At 38.3% G+C, this 13,527-nt stretch overlaps 2 protein-coding genes across 2 annotated transcripts in view; one reads left to right on the forward strand and one right to left on the reverse strand.

Moving 5' to 3' along the window:
- The first annotated feature begins 348 nt into the window (after positions 1–348).
- Positions 349–2,059, forward strand: LOC129407466 (zinc finger protein 32-like). The gene has a single exon (XM_055148637.1). The coding sequence runs from the start codon at positions 429–431 to the stop codon at positions 1,722–1,724; it is 1,296 nt and encodes a 431-aa protein (XP_055004612.1). The 5' UTR covers positions 349–428; the 3' UTR covers positions 1,725–2,059.
- An 8,765-nt stretch (positions 2,060–10,824) lies between these two features.
- gabra3 (gamma-aminobutyric acid type A receptor subunit alpha3) overlaps positions 10,825–13,527 on the reverse strand; it is a 40,715-nt gene continuing 38,012 nt past the window's right edge. Inside the window, exons 9-10 of the mRNA XM_055148230.1 lie at positions 11,285–11,323; positions 10,825–11,142 (exon numbers count right to left, since the gene is read on the reverse strand). Coding sequence (XP_055004205.1) covers positions 10,825–11,142; positions 11,285–11,323 — 357 coding nt within the window. The remainder of the gene's footprint in view (positions 11,143–11,284; positions 11,324–13,527) is intronic.

Here is a 13,527-nt window from a genome sequence, read left to right on the forward strand (position 1 = left end):
GGCGGGATTATGAAATGGTCTGGAGGGTAAACTAATGAAAAAAAAAAAAAAAGTCAAATGTCAAAAAACAGCCATATTACTGTAAACATGTAAAACCTGTATTTAAAAAAAAGTAAAGCATTTCACTTCCATAGACAACATAGTGGTGGTGATACATTTTATATTGATTTTAAATAATTGTGAAGTGAATTGAATTACAATATTGCATTAGCGAATGGACGTTGTATATAAGGGATGTTGATTTTATTTTATTTTTTTTAACTATGCTGCTTGAAGGTTTAATTCGCTTTATTCCCACTGCCTGGTAGTCAAGACTTTGGGAAGAAATAAACACAAAGAGCACGTGACCCCAAGTGATTCCAGAAAGTGCAGCGTTGTTAGCATAGTGTTAGCGCGAAGTTAAAACTGAAACAGCTGTTTTTGTAGAAATGTCGAAAAGCCAAGCGCTTCGATCTTTCATAAGTGAGCGGCTGACTGTGGCGGCTGAAGAAATATTTGGGCTATTTGAAAGCACGATAGCGGAGTATGAGGAGAAACTGCGTCGCTCCTTAGAAGATAACCAGAGGAAACAGGAGCTGCTGAACTCGGTTCTGAATGATTTGAACCCGAGAGTCGTGCTGCTCAGCGCGGATACTCTGACCGTCTCAAAGACTCACACTCAGACACCACAAATTAAAGAGGAGCCAAGGGAGAATAGCATCAAGCAGGAGGAAGAGCAACTCCCAGTGCCCGCTCCAGAGTCCTTCGATGTCTGTGTGAAGATAGAAGAGTCCTCACTGCTTCAACCAGGACAAATTGAGCACAGAGAGGAAACACAGGGAGAGGACATCAACGCTGAACCACAGTTACATTCAGAGACTGAGGGAGACTCGGAAGAGCACTCCTCTGACACAGACAATGATGAAGACTGGAGTGCTCCATTTGACTGTACAGCTGCACAGATGAAGACAGATGCCGATGGCGATTACTACAACCAAGTAGACGGAGGTACACCTGCGCAGAACCTAAGGCAGTCCTCCAGACAGAGTGCTGCACCAGAGACGAGTTCCACTGTAAACAATGTAAACATTTCAAGAACAGCTGGAGGGTCTGAGAGGAAGAGACACCAGTGCTCTCTGTGTGAGAAGGGATACAGGAGGAAACGGGACTTATTGCAACATGTGAGAGTTCACACAGGAGAAAAACCATTCAGCTGTTTGACCTGCAACAAGACATTTGCCCGACGGAACAATCTCGATCAACATCTAAAAATACACACAGGAGACAAACCCTTTAGATGTTCTGTTTGTAAGAAGACATTTGGCCGAAAGGCCAATCTAAACACACATGTTAGAATACACACTGGTGAAAAACCCTACAGCTGTTCATTATGTACACAAACCTTTGCTCATATCGGTGGACTAAAATTACATTTACAAAAACACATGGGTGAAAGACCATTCAGCTGTCCAACATGTGAGAAGACATTTGCTCAAAAGAGTAATCTAAAAGCACATTTGAGAATTCACACAGGTGAAAAACCTTACACCTGTTCCATTTGTAATAAAGGATTTAGACAAAGCTGTCAGCTCACACAGCACAGAAAGACTCATAGTAGTAGTAGTAGTAGTATTAGTAGTAGTTGTAGTAATAATAGTAGTAGTGGTAGTAGTGGTAGTAGTGGTAGTAGTAGTAGTAGTAGTAGTAGTAGTAGCAGCAGCAGTAGCAGCACTGAATGTGCCTAAGGTTTTAGTGTTTGTATTTATGGCATGTTTAAAACTTTGAATTCTTTGTTAGAGTTGGCTGTTAACGATTCATAATGCACATGTTTTGACCTAGAAGCTCCTGTACCTCATTCTGAATCAGAGATACACAGGCAGCTGCTTCCACTTTTACGCTGCACTACACGATGTGAAGACAATTTTCCTGAACTTGAAGGACTGCAGCTAAAAGTTATTCTAGAGGTCGACTAGGCAGCGATTATGATTTCAGTCAGATGACTACTCAAATTATTGTTTCTATTGTACATTGTGCATGTATCTATTTTTAACCAAATAAAAGTTTCATAAAATGTAAAAATGAGGAGAAAATTCAGTTTGTTGACTGGACAAAAGTTAGTATGGTTGAAGATGTTTCGCAGCTCATCCAAGGTGCTTCTTCAGTTCTTAAGAAGCAGCTTGGATGAGCTGCGAAACATCTTCAACCAAACTAACTTTTGTCCAGTCGACAAACTGAATTTTCTCCTAATGGATTCTATCTGGACGACTGAGGATTCTTCACACAAAATTTAGAAATGTGTATATATTTTTAGGACCACCTCACAAGTGAATAGTACCACCAGTGACTGTGATCTTGTGTATGCAGTTAAAGGTGCATTATGTAACTTTTCTGGTGGAAGGTATATCACCTGCTTGTCTTCACAGACATGTTAATACTTTGCTTGGAAGTTTCCACAGTATGGGATTAAGGTTGTCATTATTGTGTATTTTCATTTATAGATGTTTCTATTACTAACATATACATGCTTTCTAATTGCGACGGGGGTCACCTGTCCACAGATCTGACCAGTAACTTGGCCTTGTGGCGTCTCCTTTTTTCCTTGGAGATTCTAAGCTTAAAGTCATACTGTGGAAAATTTCAGGCAAAGCAATAGAGACCTCTATGTAGACAAGCAGATGGCGGACCCTCCAGCTGAAAAGTTACTTAGTGCACCTCTGCACACTTCTAATGTTTAGTTTGTGCTCGTGAGGTCGAAGGGGGTTGCTCAGTTTAGTACATGTTGAGAATGTGGAGATGAGCAGAAGAAGCAACCTCCCTGCAGCACTCTGTCCAGTTCAATATGAGCGGCAATCTGGTCCCCCAGCTCTAAATCTGCTGGACCTGTCAGGACAAGATGGTCAGACAGGGGCAACTTTATAAAGTCCAGTCCCTTAGGCATGTTTGAAGAGGCCAATTAGTGGAGGATATAGAGAGAAAGTGAGGAGGAACAGCTGTGCGGAGTGGAGCAGAGCTACAGTAGACATGTTGGTGCTTGTAATGCTAAAGCAGCTCTTCTATCAAAGGTACCTCTGACTTTTTAAAGTTTACCTTTAAAGGTTGTTATGAGAATAATAAACATGCATTAGTCTTATTAAATGCTTTTAAAGATGCTGTATAATTCCAAGAATTATTCATTCATTTCATAATCTGTGGTGGTAAACTACTATTGTAACCACCACAGCCCTGGGGTAGGCTGACAGAAGCGAGGCTGCCAATCAAAGCCATCAGCCCCTCCTCTGATTTGCGAAGTTGGCATGGAATGCACAAGGATTAATAAAGATTTATTTCTGATACTAAGACAAAGGACTTCTATTGCACTAGTCTGTGTAATGTAGCCTTACTGAGCAAGATGCCCTTTGCTGGAGTTACAGATTAATAATATATATATTTTTTTCTTCCCTGTAACACATAGGCCTAATGTTTATTATTTATTTTACAGTCACCAGGGGGCGACATTGTCATTTTTCTATAAATCCAAATGAAAGCAGTGAAATCTTCCTTATATTTATTCATTTAGAACCATTTATTTATTTGAATGCATTTCAAGTCTACCTTCTCTGTGAAAATATATTATAAACAAAAAACCTAATGCAAATGTTTTGTATATGTAAGATAAGGGCCAAAAACAATATTCAAGAGAGATTGAATTAGATTTACAAACTCCCATCTAATTTAATTGCAGTTCACAGAACCATCTTAATCTCTTCATTTGGTATGACTAAGCCTTTTGTGACAGCTAAAAACTGTGACTATATTTAGTCTTGCTGTAAGGCTCAGGCTAGATGTGATCTTAATGGACATCAAAATTAAGTGTTTTTGTGAATCCAGACAGGTTTTGTGCTGCAAATATTTAGTGTGAAAATCAATGGATCTCCTGAGAGTGGGTGGCCGGTGCTGTGATATAATTTTAACTCCACTTCTCCACCTCCAAAAAGGAGTCAGTCAGGGATATTAATCTAAACATCAGTCATGCATGTACTCCTCCCCACGATAGCTGCTCACCCATGCATCTCCTGAGGTCTGTGGAGGGGGTGGGATGGGTAAGTATGCAGGGGTATCTTCTCTGAAGATGTGATGTGGGCTGACTTTAGGGAACACATATGTTAAAACCCAAACTGAAGAGGCTGCCACTACCCAAACTGAATATTCATGCCAGCTTCTGTGAATTACATTTGATCTATTTATGTCAGACTGGTCAAAGAAAAGCTTATACTACTGCTACCTGTGAGAAGCACTAGCCGATGTGAGGAGGGAAAGTGGGGCACTGCATTACAGAGTACTATGGTAATGTATCTCATCTCATTGCAGTCTAATCCTCCAGCAATAATAATACGATGCAAGTAGTGGCACAATTGGAATTCATAAGGTCCTTTTTCGTATTACCTGCAATATTCTGTATTTAATTTTCTCTCTTAACTATTTTAAAGGTCCAGATGTGCAGACTTAGATTTTGTGGTGCTGCTTTTTCACTCTCACTGGACAGCTGGTGACTCACTTGCTCCATGAGGATACTCCATAGTGACTACAGGGCATCTGAGCTTTCCACTCCACGGCTAATGTAATGTACCACATCGGTCCGTGTGCTAACTGGCACAGAAGCCTGTCAGAATAGTCAATTTGAACTCACTAATCAATTCAGTAACATGGGGTTCTCCTGTACAGGCAGGGAGATGCAATAGATTGACTATAAAATTCTAATTCATTTTCATTATTTAGCTCATACTCCATGTATATCCCCAGAGTATATTGTCATTTTTTGTATTTTTTTTTCTTGCGTGTATGTTCATAATTATCCAACAAAAACATTTCTAAATATATATAATATATACTACAAAAACATAAAAATGTATGGTCTTCTTTTAAAATCCTAAAATCATTCTACCTCCTGATTATCACATATTTATCACTATATTATGTCATAATGTTGTTACCTCATCAAAAACATACCCGGAGTTGGAGTTTTGTTTTGTTCACACATGTTTGAGAAATACTTTATTAGGTTCCATAGCTCAAAATGCTTTCTTCCACATTGTGATACTTTTTTAGTTCGGTAGAGATTGGCAGGTCTGAAATCATCCAAATGGTTCTACTGAAGGTGTAAGGAGTTTAAAAACAGAGTGGAGCACTTCCTGTATTTCCACATGAGAGCACAGAGAAGACCTCAGCCTAAATATGCAGGGCTTATGTGTTAAATATGTATGAATGAAGCACAACACAGAACACAACTCCAGGTATGTTTTTGATGAGGAAAGTATATTAGAACATAAATCAGAAAGTAACGTAATATGGACCCTTTAAACTCATTAAATTGATTGTTTCAGTAGAGCTGAGATCCTGCCCTGGCTGCAAAGATTGTACTTTAAACAATGGGGACTCTTTTACTTTGAATTTTAGAAGAACAGTGATTGCAGATAAGTGAATAAGTGAAATAAATTGTCTTTGAAAAACAAAGCCAAAAGCCTCCAGGCATATTTGAAGTGATCCTCTGATCTAGTAATTTAGACCAAGACCATTTCACTTCAGAAGAAGTCATCTTGTACATTTCATATTGCATTTGTATTGTATAAACATAGAGCCGCAAAATTATGGAAAAATATCAAATAGAGGTTTTCTGACAAGCATTGCATTTACATTAGCAATTTATGTTTTCAAAGTAGTATTATGTTCAGAGTTCACCTTTCAAACCCATCCAGGAGCATAAACCTTTGAGAAAGACTGAAATCTGAACTGCTAAACTGATAATAGGATCCTGTGTATTTCAGAAGATGTTTATAGAGGGCTTGACAACTAGGGTTAGTTTTAGTCTGCTCAAGAAATTCTGTCATAAACACTTGCAGTGTTTAAAATTTGCTAATTGCAACCATAAAATCTGCCATTTTAATTGGTCACTATATATCATGCAACTATTTTGTTACTTTTGTTGAGGTGACCAATCTGCCAATTCTGTGTAAAGAATGAGGCTCTTGGTGTTAAGGACAGGGAAATTGGAAAGGTGGAATTTACAGTCTGCTTCATTTGCTGTTAATAATACTCCCCTGTCACTGACATCCTTCAAGGTTCAAAAGCTACAAAATATGACTGACTGACTCACAGCTATGCACGAATTCATTTGCATTCCCAGTGAGTGAATACAATTTCTCATTATGCTTGGATTTCAATGTGAACCAAATCACATAGCTAAAAAACGTCAATACTGGGTCCTTATTATATCAATCAATTCTTTAAAAGCATGGAATGCTCTTGACAAACTCAAAGGTACTGTGACTGAAGCCTGAATTGATTGTGATCAGCAAACAATGCTTTCACAAGTGTCAGACTCTGTTTCTCAGTTCATCATGTGTTATAATGCATTATGAAGTTATTGTTGCCTGCAAAACATGTCTGTTATCTTCTGTTATGATGTAATTCTGACTGTTGCAGCATCTAGACTGCTGCTGTTTTCAAGGAAAGGTTTTCACATTAAGTGAAACCTGTGGTATATCTGTTTATTTTTGTGTTTGATCAAACACTGACTCACACAACAGCAACATGAAAGCACTTAATCTTTATTCACTGTAAAGAGCAGCAACTCCTGGATCAATGGATGGACATTTTATTAGTAGGCCCACGACTGGCCAGTAAAAAAGAAAGGTGGACAGAGATTTAAACAGGTGAAACATTTTATGCTGGGGGTTTTCTGACAGAAGACAGTGTAGATAACCATCAGCTCTCCACACACAAAACCTCTTGTGTTTGACTTGGTGAAAAATACACATGCTCAATTCAAGTAGGAAGAAAGCACTGTAGCCCTATTTGCATTGGTAGCATTGTAACATTTATGGCTAACAAATTACTGAGGTCATATATGGTCCTATAATGGCTCGAAGTTAGAGTCTTTATTATGTAATAATGCCATTGCATTGTTGCTTGTGAAATAAACATTAGAATCTGGGGCTTATTTTTTCGATTGGGTCTGAAGAAAGGTGGTATTTTTTAGTTTGTGTATATTTTCAATTGGCTCATGCTGTTGAAAATTCCTATACTGTGCCCTACTTTACAAGAAGGATGATCGCTGCTTGGGGGACAGCTCTATTTTACTTTTTACTGTAATCATGTTTCTCAGTTTCAGACCAGACAAAAGCACAACACTGGTGCAGCATACAAGCACAAAGCACTATACTGTACTTACAAGTGGTTTTAAGAATATCCATTTAATTTATTAGGACTTGTTTATTTATTAAAGCAAGCAAAAGCAAGCAAACAACCTCAAATTTCCATACAGGGGAAAAAGAGAGCTAGTTTTATCTAGCTAGGTGAGAAAAATCACAGCATTTTCGCTGTAAACATAATGGTAGTCTAGTGCAGCTGTAGGCGCCTTTGGGCAATTGGACTGGACAGCAGCCAAACAGAAAGAGTAACCTTCAAAGTGACCAGACAACTGCACTGCTGTAGCCTGCGCTGTCATAGGAACTTCTGGATTTTTCTGGAATTTGTGACATGAAAATAAAGGGTTTAGAGGATATTTTTGGCAGTGTTTCAGAAGGACTTTGAATATCAGCAATTTAAGCCACACATCTGTTTACATAGAGTTCCCACATTTAGGTAAAAGTATTTACCACTAAAGTACCACATATCACTGCAGTTAGTTTCTTACATACTTTATGAGTGAGACTGTTTCTTTAGCTCTAAGAGGCCCATTGTAGAAATGAGTTTAGATTTTCTCTGATCAAATTCGTTATGTAACTGACATTGATGCACAACATTAGATCTATAAAAGATGAGCTCAGGAAAACATCTACATTTAGAAATGCTATCTTGGCAGTTACATGTAGCAGCATAGTCTCTGCAGGATCACTAAACTGTGCTTTGCTGTAGGCCTTGTTTTGTGGATTTGAACTGGGAAAACTTTGAAAAAAATCATACATGTGTTGAGTGTACAGCCTCCGTAGTACAGATTTACATGTTTCGAGGTTAATATGACTAAAAAGGGCTTTGTAACTCCAAGACCAGTACAATACAACATATCCTTTTAATTCCTATTTCCATTTGCTACATCTTATACAGTAAACATACAATGGGAGTGCGGCCATAGAGTCCAGTCACTGAGCACATGAGCCAGTTCACGAGTCCTTTTCCTGGAGCTGTGTTTGCTGAAACCTTTGATCTGTCAGTGCATATAGACATGCAGTGAACAGCACTGCTCTGCTGCTAATTCACAGTCAGGGTTTGAATAGTCCACAAAGGTCCGCTCTGTTTTCTCTACTGCACAACACCAAGTGTTACAGAGCTCAATGTAAGACAGCAGAAATTATCCCATGTAAAAATAATTCACATGACATATCCATGTTCACTTAAACCGTAGGAATAATTTCACAATATCTACAAATTCACAACATAGTTACACTATTCTGTGCAGCTATCATTATTATCTTCAATACATCTTCTCATAAATACTGTTGTAATTGTCTACAACTCCGTACTCCTCAGGAGATTTGCATCATCGCTGTACATGTAATGCTGTATAAAACATAGAATATTTAATGCCGTACTTTATAGCATAAATATACTTATACTCTGGATATACTGTATTCTATTGTATGTCATGATTTTTGCTGAGGCTCATTCTGACCCTTTGATAGTGAATGATGAAAACAGCATAAAATAAACACAATACAGATAAGTAAATACAATACAGGCTTTGTACACACCTATTTGAATTATACTGTTATCAATGTAATGATCATTTTGGCCTAGCTTACCCTGATATTTGTAACAGTTCTCGGTAGTTTTTGACATAACAAGTTAACGTTCTTTTGACAAACAGCAGATAATGAGTGTGGTCATCTGAAAGTGTTTCTCTCTTTGTCCTCTACAGACCAAAGACCTGCACACTGGTGATCTTCTGCTCTTCACTTCAGTTTATGAAGAAATATAGTAAGTAAAGAATGCAATAATATACTTTCACATTTCAAACTGTAGGAGTTAGAAGAATGTATTGAAAATGCACTTTGAGTTTTAGTTATATTCTCAGATATGTTCAGAATGTCAAAAATAGCTGTGTTTATTGAAATGAAATAGCAAACACTATCAATATTACAAACAAACTTGAACATTAGTGCTGGGGGTTTGTGAGTGGGAGTGGGCGTAGCGTCATCCCAGCGGGGGTCGCACTATACTGGACCTTTGCTTGATTCTGTTTAGAGCCAAATGAGGGTAAAACACTTTCAGATGTTTGTGCCAGTCCTAAATTAGCATCACATCAAAATGCATGGCGCTTTATAGATGCATGGGGAGGCAATTCTGCTGAGTATGAGTGATGGGCCACACAAACACTGGTACTAAGCCATAGTTAGTGAGACAAGCACATGTAGTACAGATTGTCATGCATTAACCTATGACTGATACATACTTTAGTCTGCCTACAACACTCTTAGTACAATTATCTATATTGTATCTTAGTACAATTATCTATATTGCTATAGACAACAGCATGTACTGTGGGGGCTTATATCAAAATAAATTAGAGGAAAGCGTACAACTTGTTTTTCAGTGTCAAATATACAATAAATAAATAAATACATAAATATTGACTTTTAGTGCAGAAGTGTGCTTTGGAGATGTATTATGAACACTACTGATAGCAGTACACAAAATGAATTCCTGATAAATAAATATTGTAGATGTGTCCACTGATATAAAGAAAAGGCACAACAAAAAAGTAGTGCCTATCTCTTAGTAAATACAGATTAAGATTTATTTATTTGGATTTTGTGAAATTTAGAGTTTTGAGGTAATGTTAGGTTTATAAGACAACACAACATGAATGCACATAGTTCTTATGGAGTGCATGGGTCCTTTAAATCTGTTCTTTCTTTCCTACTTTTCACAGCAGATCCTTTTGCGCTAATGGGTCATTTTACACTTGGTTCCTTCACCTAAGTTCTGGAGCGTGTAGAAAGCCAGTGGACACCAGCATTTATTTACATGTTATATACAGACAGACCTTTGTGCATTGTCGTGTGTCTTATGTGTCAGAGCAGTTTCCTCATCATGTGTGTATATAGTATTCACCAAGGCACTCTCTGTCTTTAAACATACTGAGCCAGTTAAAACAATAAGAATCACTGGACCAGAAAATGTACATGCAGACTCAGGGGATGTGAAAACAATTCCAGATGAAACTGCATTTGGGCTGTAGAGGTTCAGGGAGAGATGAAGGCCTTATGATGATGATTATTAAAAGGTTCTATGGAGCCACGGAGTCCGCCCTAGGCTGTTGGAGCACAGTAAAGCTGCCATGGCTCACTGGCCTTTCGGATGCGTCAGTGTGTGTTTCTGCTGACATGTTAACAGGATGGATGCCTTATAACCCGATTGTTGCTAATGAGCTACGATGAAACGCTGAATGCATGCGTGCTCAAACTTATTACAAGTAAAGTACAAACATGTCAAAATATAACAGACACACAGTTTGACTAATTCATGAGTTGGCAAGCAATTAAAGTACAACAAATAAATAATTTGAACAATAACAAAATGGAATGTACCAGAGCCTGAAATCAAATAATAAATTCTTCACAAACAGTGTCATGAGAATGTGCTGCCTCCAGTGTCCAAAACTACACGTGAATCTACTGTAAGTGAGCATCTGCCCTCCACCTAAAATGTACGTGCAAAATCCTTAAGAAAAGAGACGTATTAAACATCCAAGCACGTGTCCTTGTACTCTCTCACGCACACACAGAGTAGGATGGGATGATGAGATGAACTTTGAACTCGGCCTCCTGCAAACCCTATGCTCTGAACCATAATACAGTTTAGATTTGGTCAGATTCCATTGGGATTGTTAGCTTTCATGATAGCTGGCTTTCTGTTGACGTATGTGGCCCAGTAGCCTAGATTGAAGACAAAGAAGAGGACGGGGAAAATGATGCGTGAGATTTTGTCCACTATGCTGACTCGGTTGTAGGATTTCTTGGCCTCTGTGTAGGGGTCATCCATGCCTCTTAGGGTTTGTTTAACCATTGGTGCAGCGGGCGCGCTTTTGGAAATGGTCGTCAATCCTTGGTCTTTGAGAGCGTAGGTTGTTCCGACAATGTTGAAAGTGTTGTTTGCTTTTTTGGTCAAAACTGCAGATTCTCTCCTCTGAAAAAAAGAAAGCAGTAAAGTAAAGGGTGTCAGGAGCTGCAGGAGTAGTCTTCACTATACTTCCATTTGAACTCATAAAGAGGAAATAGAAGCAACACCACGAGACACGACACACACAAGAACAAAACAAAAGCCTAACCATATCTTTAATCCTGGCCATGTTAGCCTGAAACGGTTCCTGAAAAGAAAAGTAGAAAAGAAAAAAAGTTTACCAGGTATATTAAATTGACCCAACTTACACACTACTATTACTACTGTCAATTCAAATCTGCATCATATACAGTACAAATATTGATTGCAGAAAAATGGTCAGGTAAAAACTCCTGACAAAAAAGTAGATTAAATGTATTGCCTGTAGTGTAGAGCCTGGCTCGTCTGGCACCTGATTTGAAACAGAGAATAACATTCACTGTAAACATGTCTGACAAACCAAGTCCATGAGAGCAGCTATAGGCCTGTGTCGGCACATAGCCTGAGACTGAACAAACAACGCAAAGGCTTTATGTGATAGCACTCCCCCCTTTCTACCAGTGAAATAATTATACTATCTCTCATGTTGTAATAGTAGGGCAGACACAATCTTATTTGCTAAATTGGTGCTTCCAGCCAAACTAGCTCCAGCAAAGGAACCTGTCAGCTTCAAACTTTTACAATGCAATGTGAGGAGGAGAACTAGGGCACCAAGATTGATCACTGGGCACAGTTTAAGTTTCTAGTGTGACATGCGGTGGGTCTCTGGTGCCATCTCCAAACCTTTAAACTGTGAGTCATATGCCCCAAAGTGCTTCACATTCACAGCCCTGTGTTGGACTTTTGTTCAGAGCCAGGCTGAATCTGCTCTTCTTGTTTAGCTTTATGCATCTTATCTCCCCTTTGTCATTTTAATTAGCCTAACATTGTCTATTCCCCCTTATGTAATGGTTTAATCTACAGTTTTCCCCACACACAGCCATGACCAAATGTTGTCTAAAATCACATCCACTCACACTGAGAAGCACATAGATTCCATGTGGCGGTGCATGTGATGAATGCCTTCAACATAAGCAGTGCTGTTTATGCATACACAGTGTTAGAATAGGCATCACAGCGGGGTTAGTGAGCAGTTATCAAGCTTTAGGTGACTTAGTGCACAAATGTGACCAGAGATATAGAGTTGTCTAAAATAATTGAAGATGGATTTCAGGATAATGTGATTCTTCATGCTTTTCTATAAAAATACCTATTTCTGTAACGTGCAAAGCTTTGCAGTATTTTATTTATTTATTTTTTATAAATAAAAGAAGACTGGGCCTGGGGCTGCCTGAGGGGCTCTGTCTTGAGTCAGTCAGAGGCAGAGTCACTGATACCCTCTGGATAACCATGCACTTTCCCAAGATAGTATTGATTTCTGCACATCTCACACCGTCTCACCTCCCCTCCACGCGACAGGCTTGTGTCAGCAGGTAAACACCAGGGTTTGTGGAATGTTTTATGTGACCTTAATTAATCCAACCTAAAGGTTTTAGATTTTTTTTTTTTTTTGGACATTATTACTCCAGGAGAATTAAAGGGACCATATTATACTATTTTCTGAACTGTTATAATGTTGAATCCTCATCAGAAACATACCTGGAGTTGTGTTTTTTTTTTTTTTTTTTTTTCACATCTTTAACACACAAACCCTGGATATTTAGGCTGAGTTTTCCACTGTATTTAAAAGTATATAGAAATGCATTAGAATCATTTGAATAACTTCAACTCTGAAATTGCCAATCTGTACTGAAAAAAGGTAAAATGTAGCTGTTAACTTGAAAACAGCTTCATGACATCACAAGGTGGAATAGAGCATTTTGAGCTTTGGAGATGTAAACACACTAACAATGCAGGCTTTCATGTGTGAAACACATGTGTGAATAAAACAAAACACAACTCCAGGTATGGTTTTGAGGAGGTAACACTCTAACATGGCTTACATCTCAGAACAGTCGATTCTGCGTAGTATAGGACCTTTAACAATTAAGCCTAAACTATGAGCTTATGAACTAATACAAGAATCACATAAATGTTTGTGGAGATCTAAACTACAGACACGACATGATTTTTTTGTGTAAAAGGCATTAAGTTTTCAGTTCATAAACAATTGCAGTCTTTGCGATTTCATACTTGAAATCTCAAATTGCTGTAAAAATTAAATTGCGATATATTGTACACCCCCCTACATGAGCGATATATTTTTTCACAAAATAGCATTAAAACTGAATCTCTCCATATAATACTGCCATAGTTTTGTTCACTATATGTGGCACATTGGATCTAATTTGACTTGAGGCACAAGTTGAGTTTTGACCTTGTGCACGTAGTTTGATGGTATGTCCCGGGGCTGTTAATGCTGCTGCTCAGAGG

The sequence above is a fragment of the Boleophthalmus pectinirostris genome, unplaced genomic scaffold, assembly GCF_026225935.1.
Source record: "Boleophthalmus pectinirostris isolate CB_2022bp ecotype Guang Dong unplaced genomic scaffold, ASM2622593v1 HiC_scaffold_12, whole genome shotgun sequence".
Taxonomy (NCBI): Eukaryota; Metazoa; Chordata; class Actinopteri; order Gobiiformes; family Gobiidae; genus Boleophthalmus; species Boleophthalmus pectinirostris.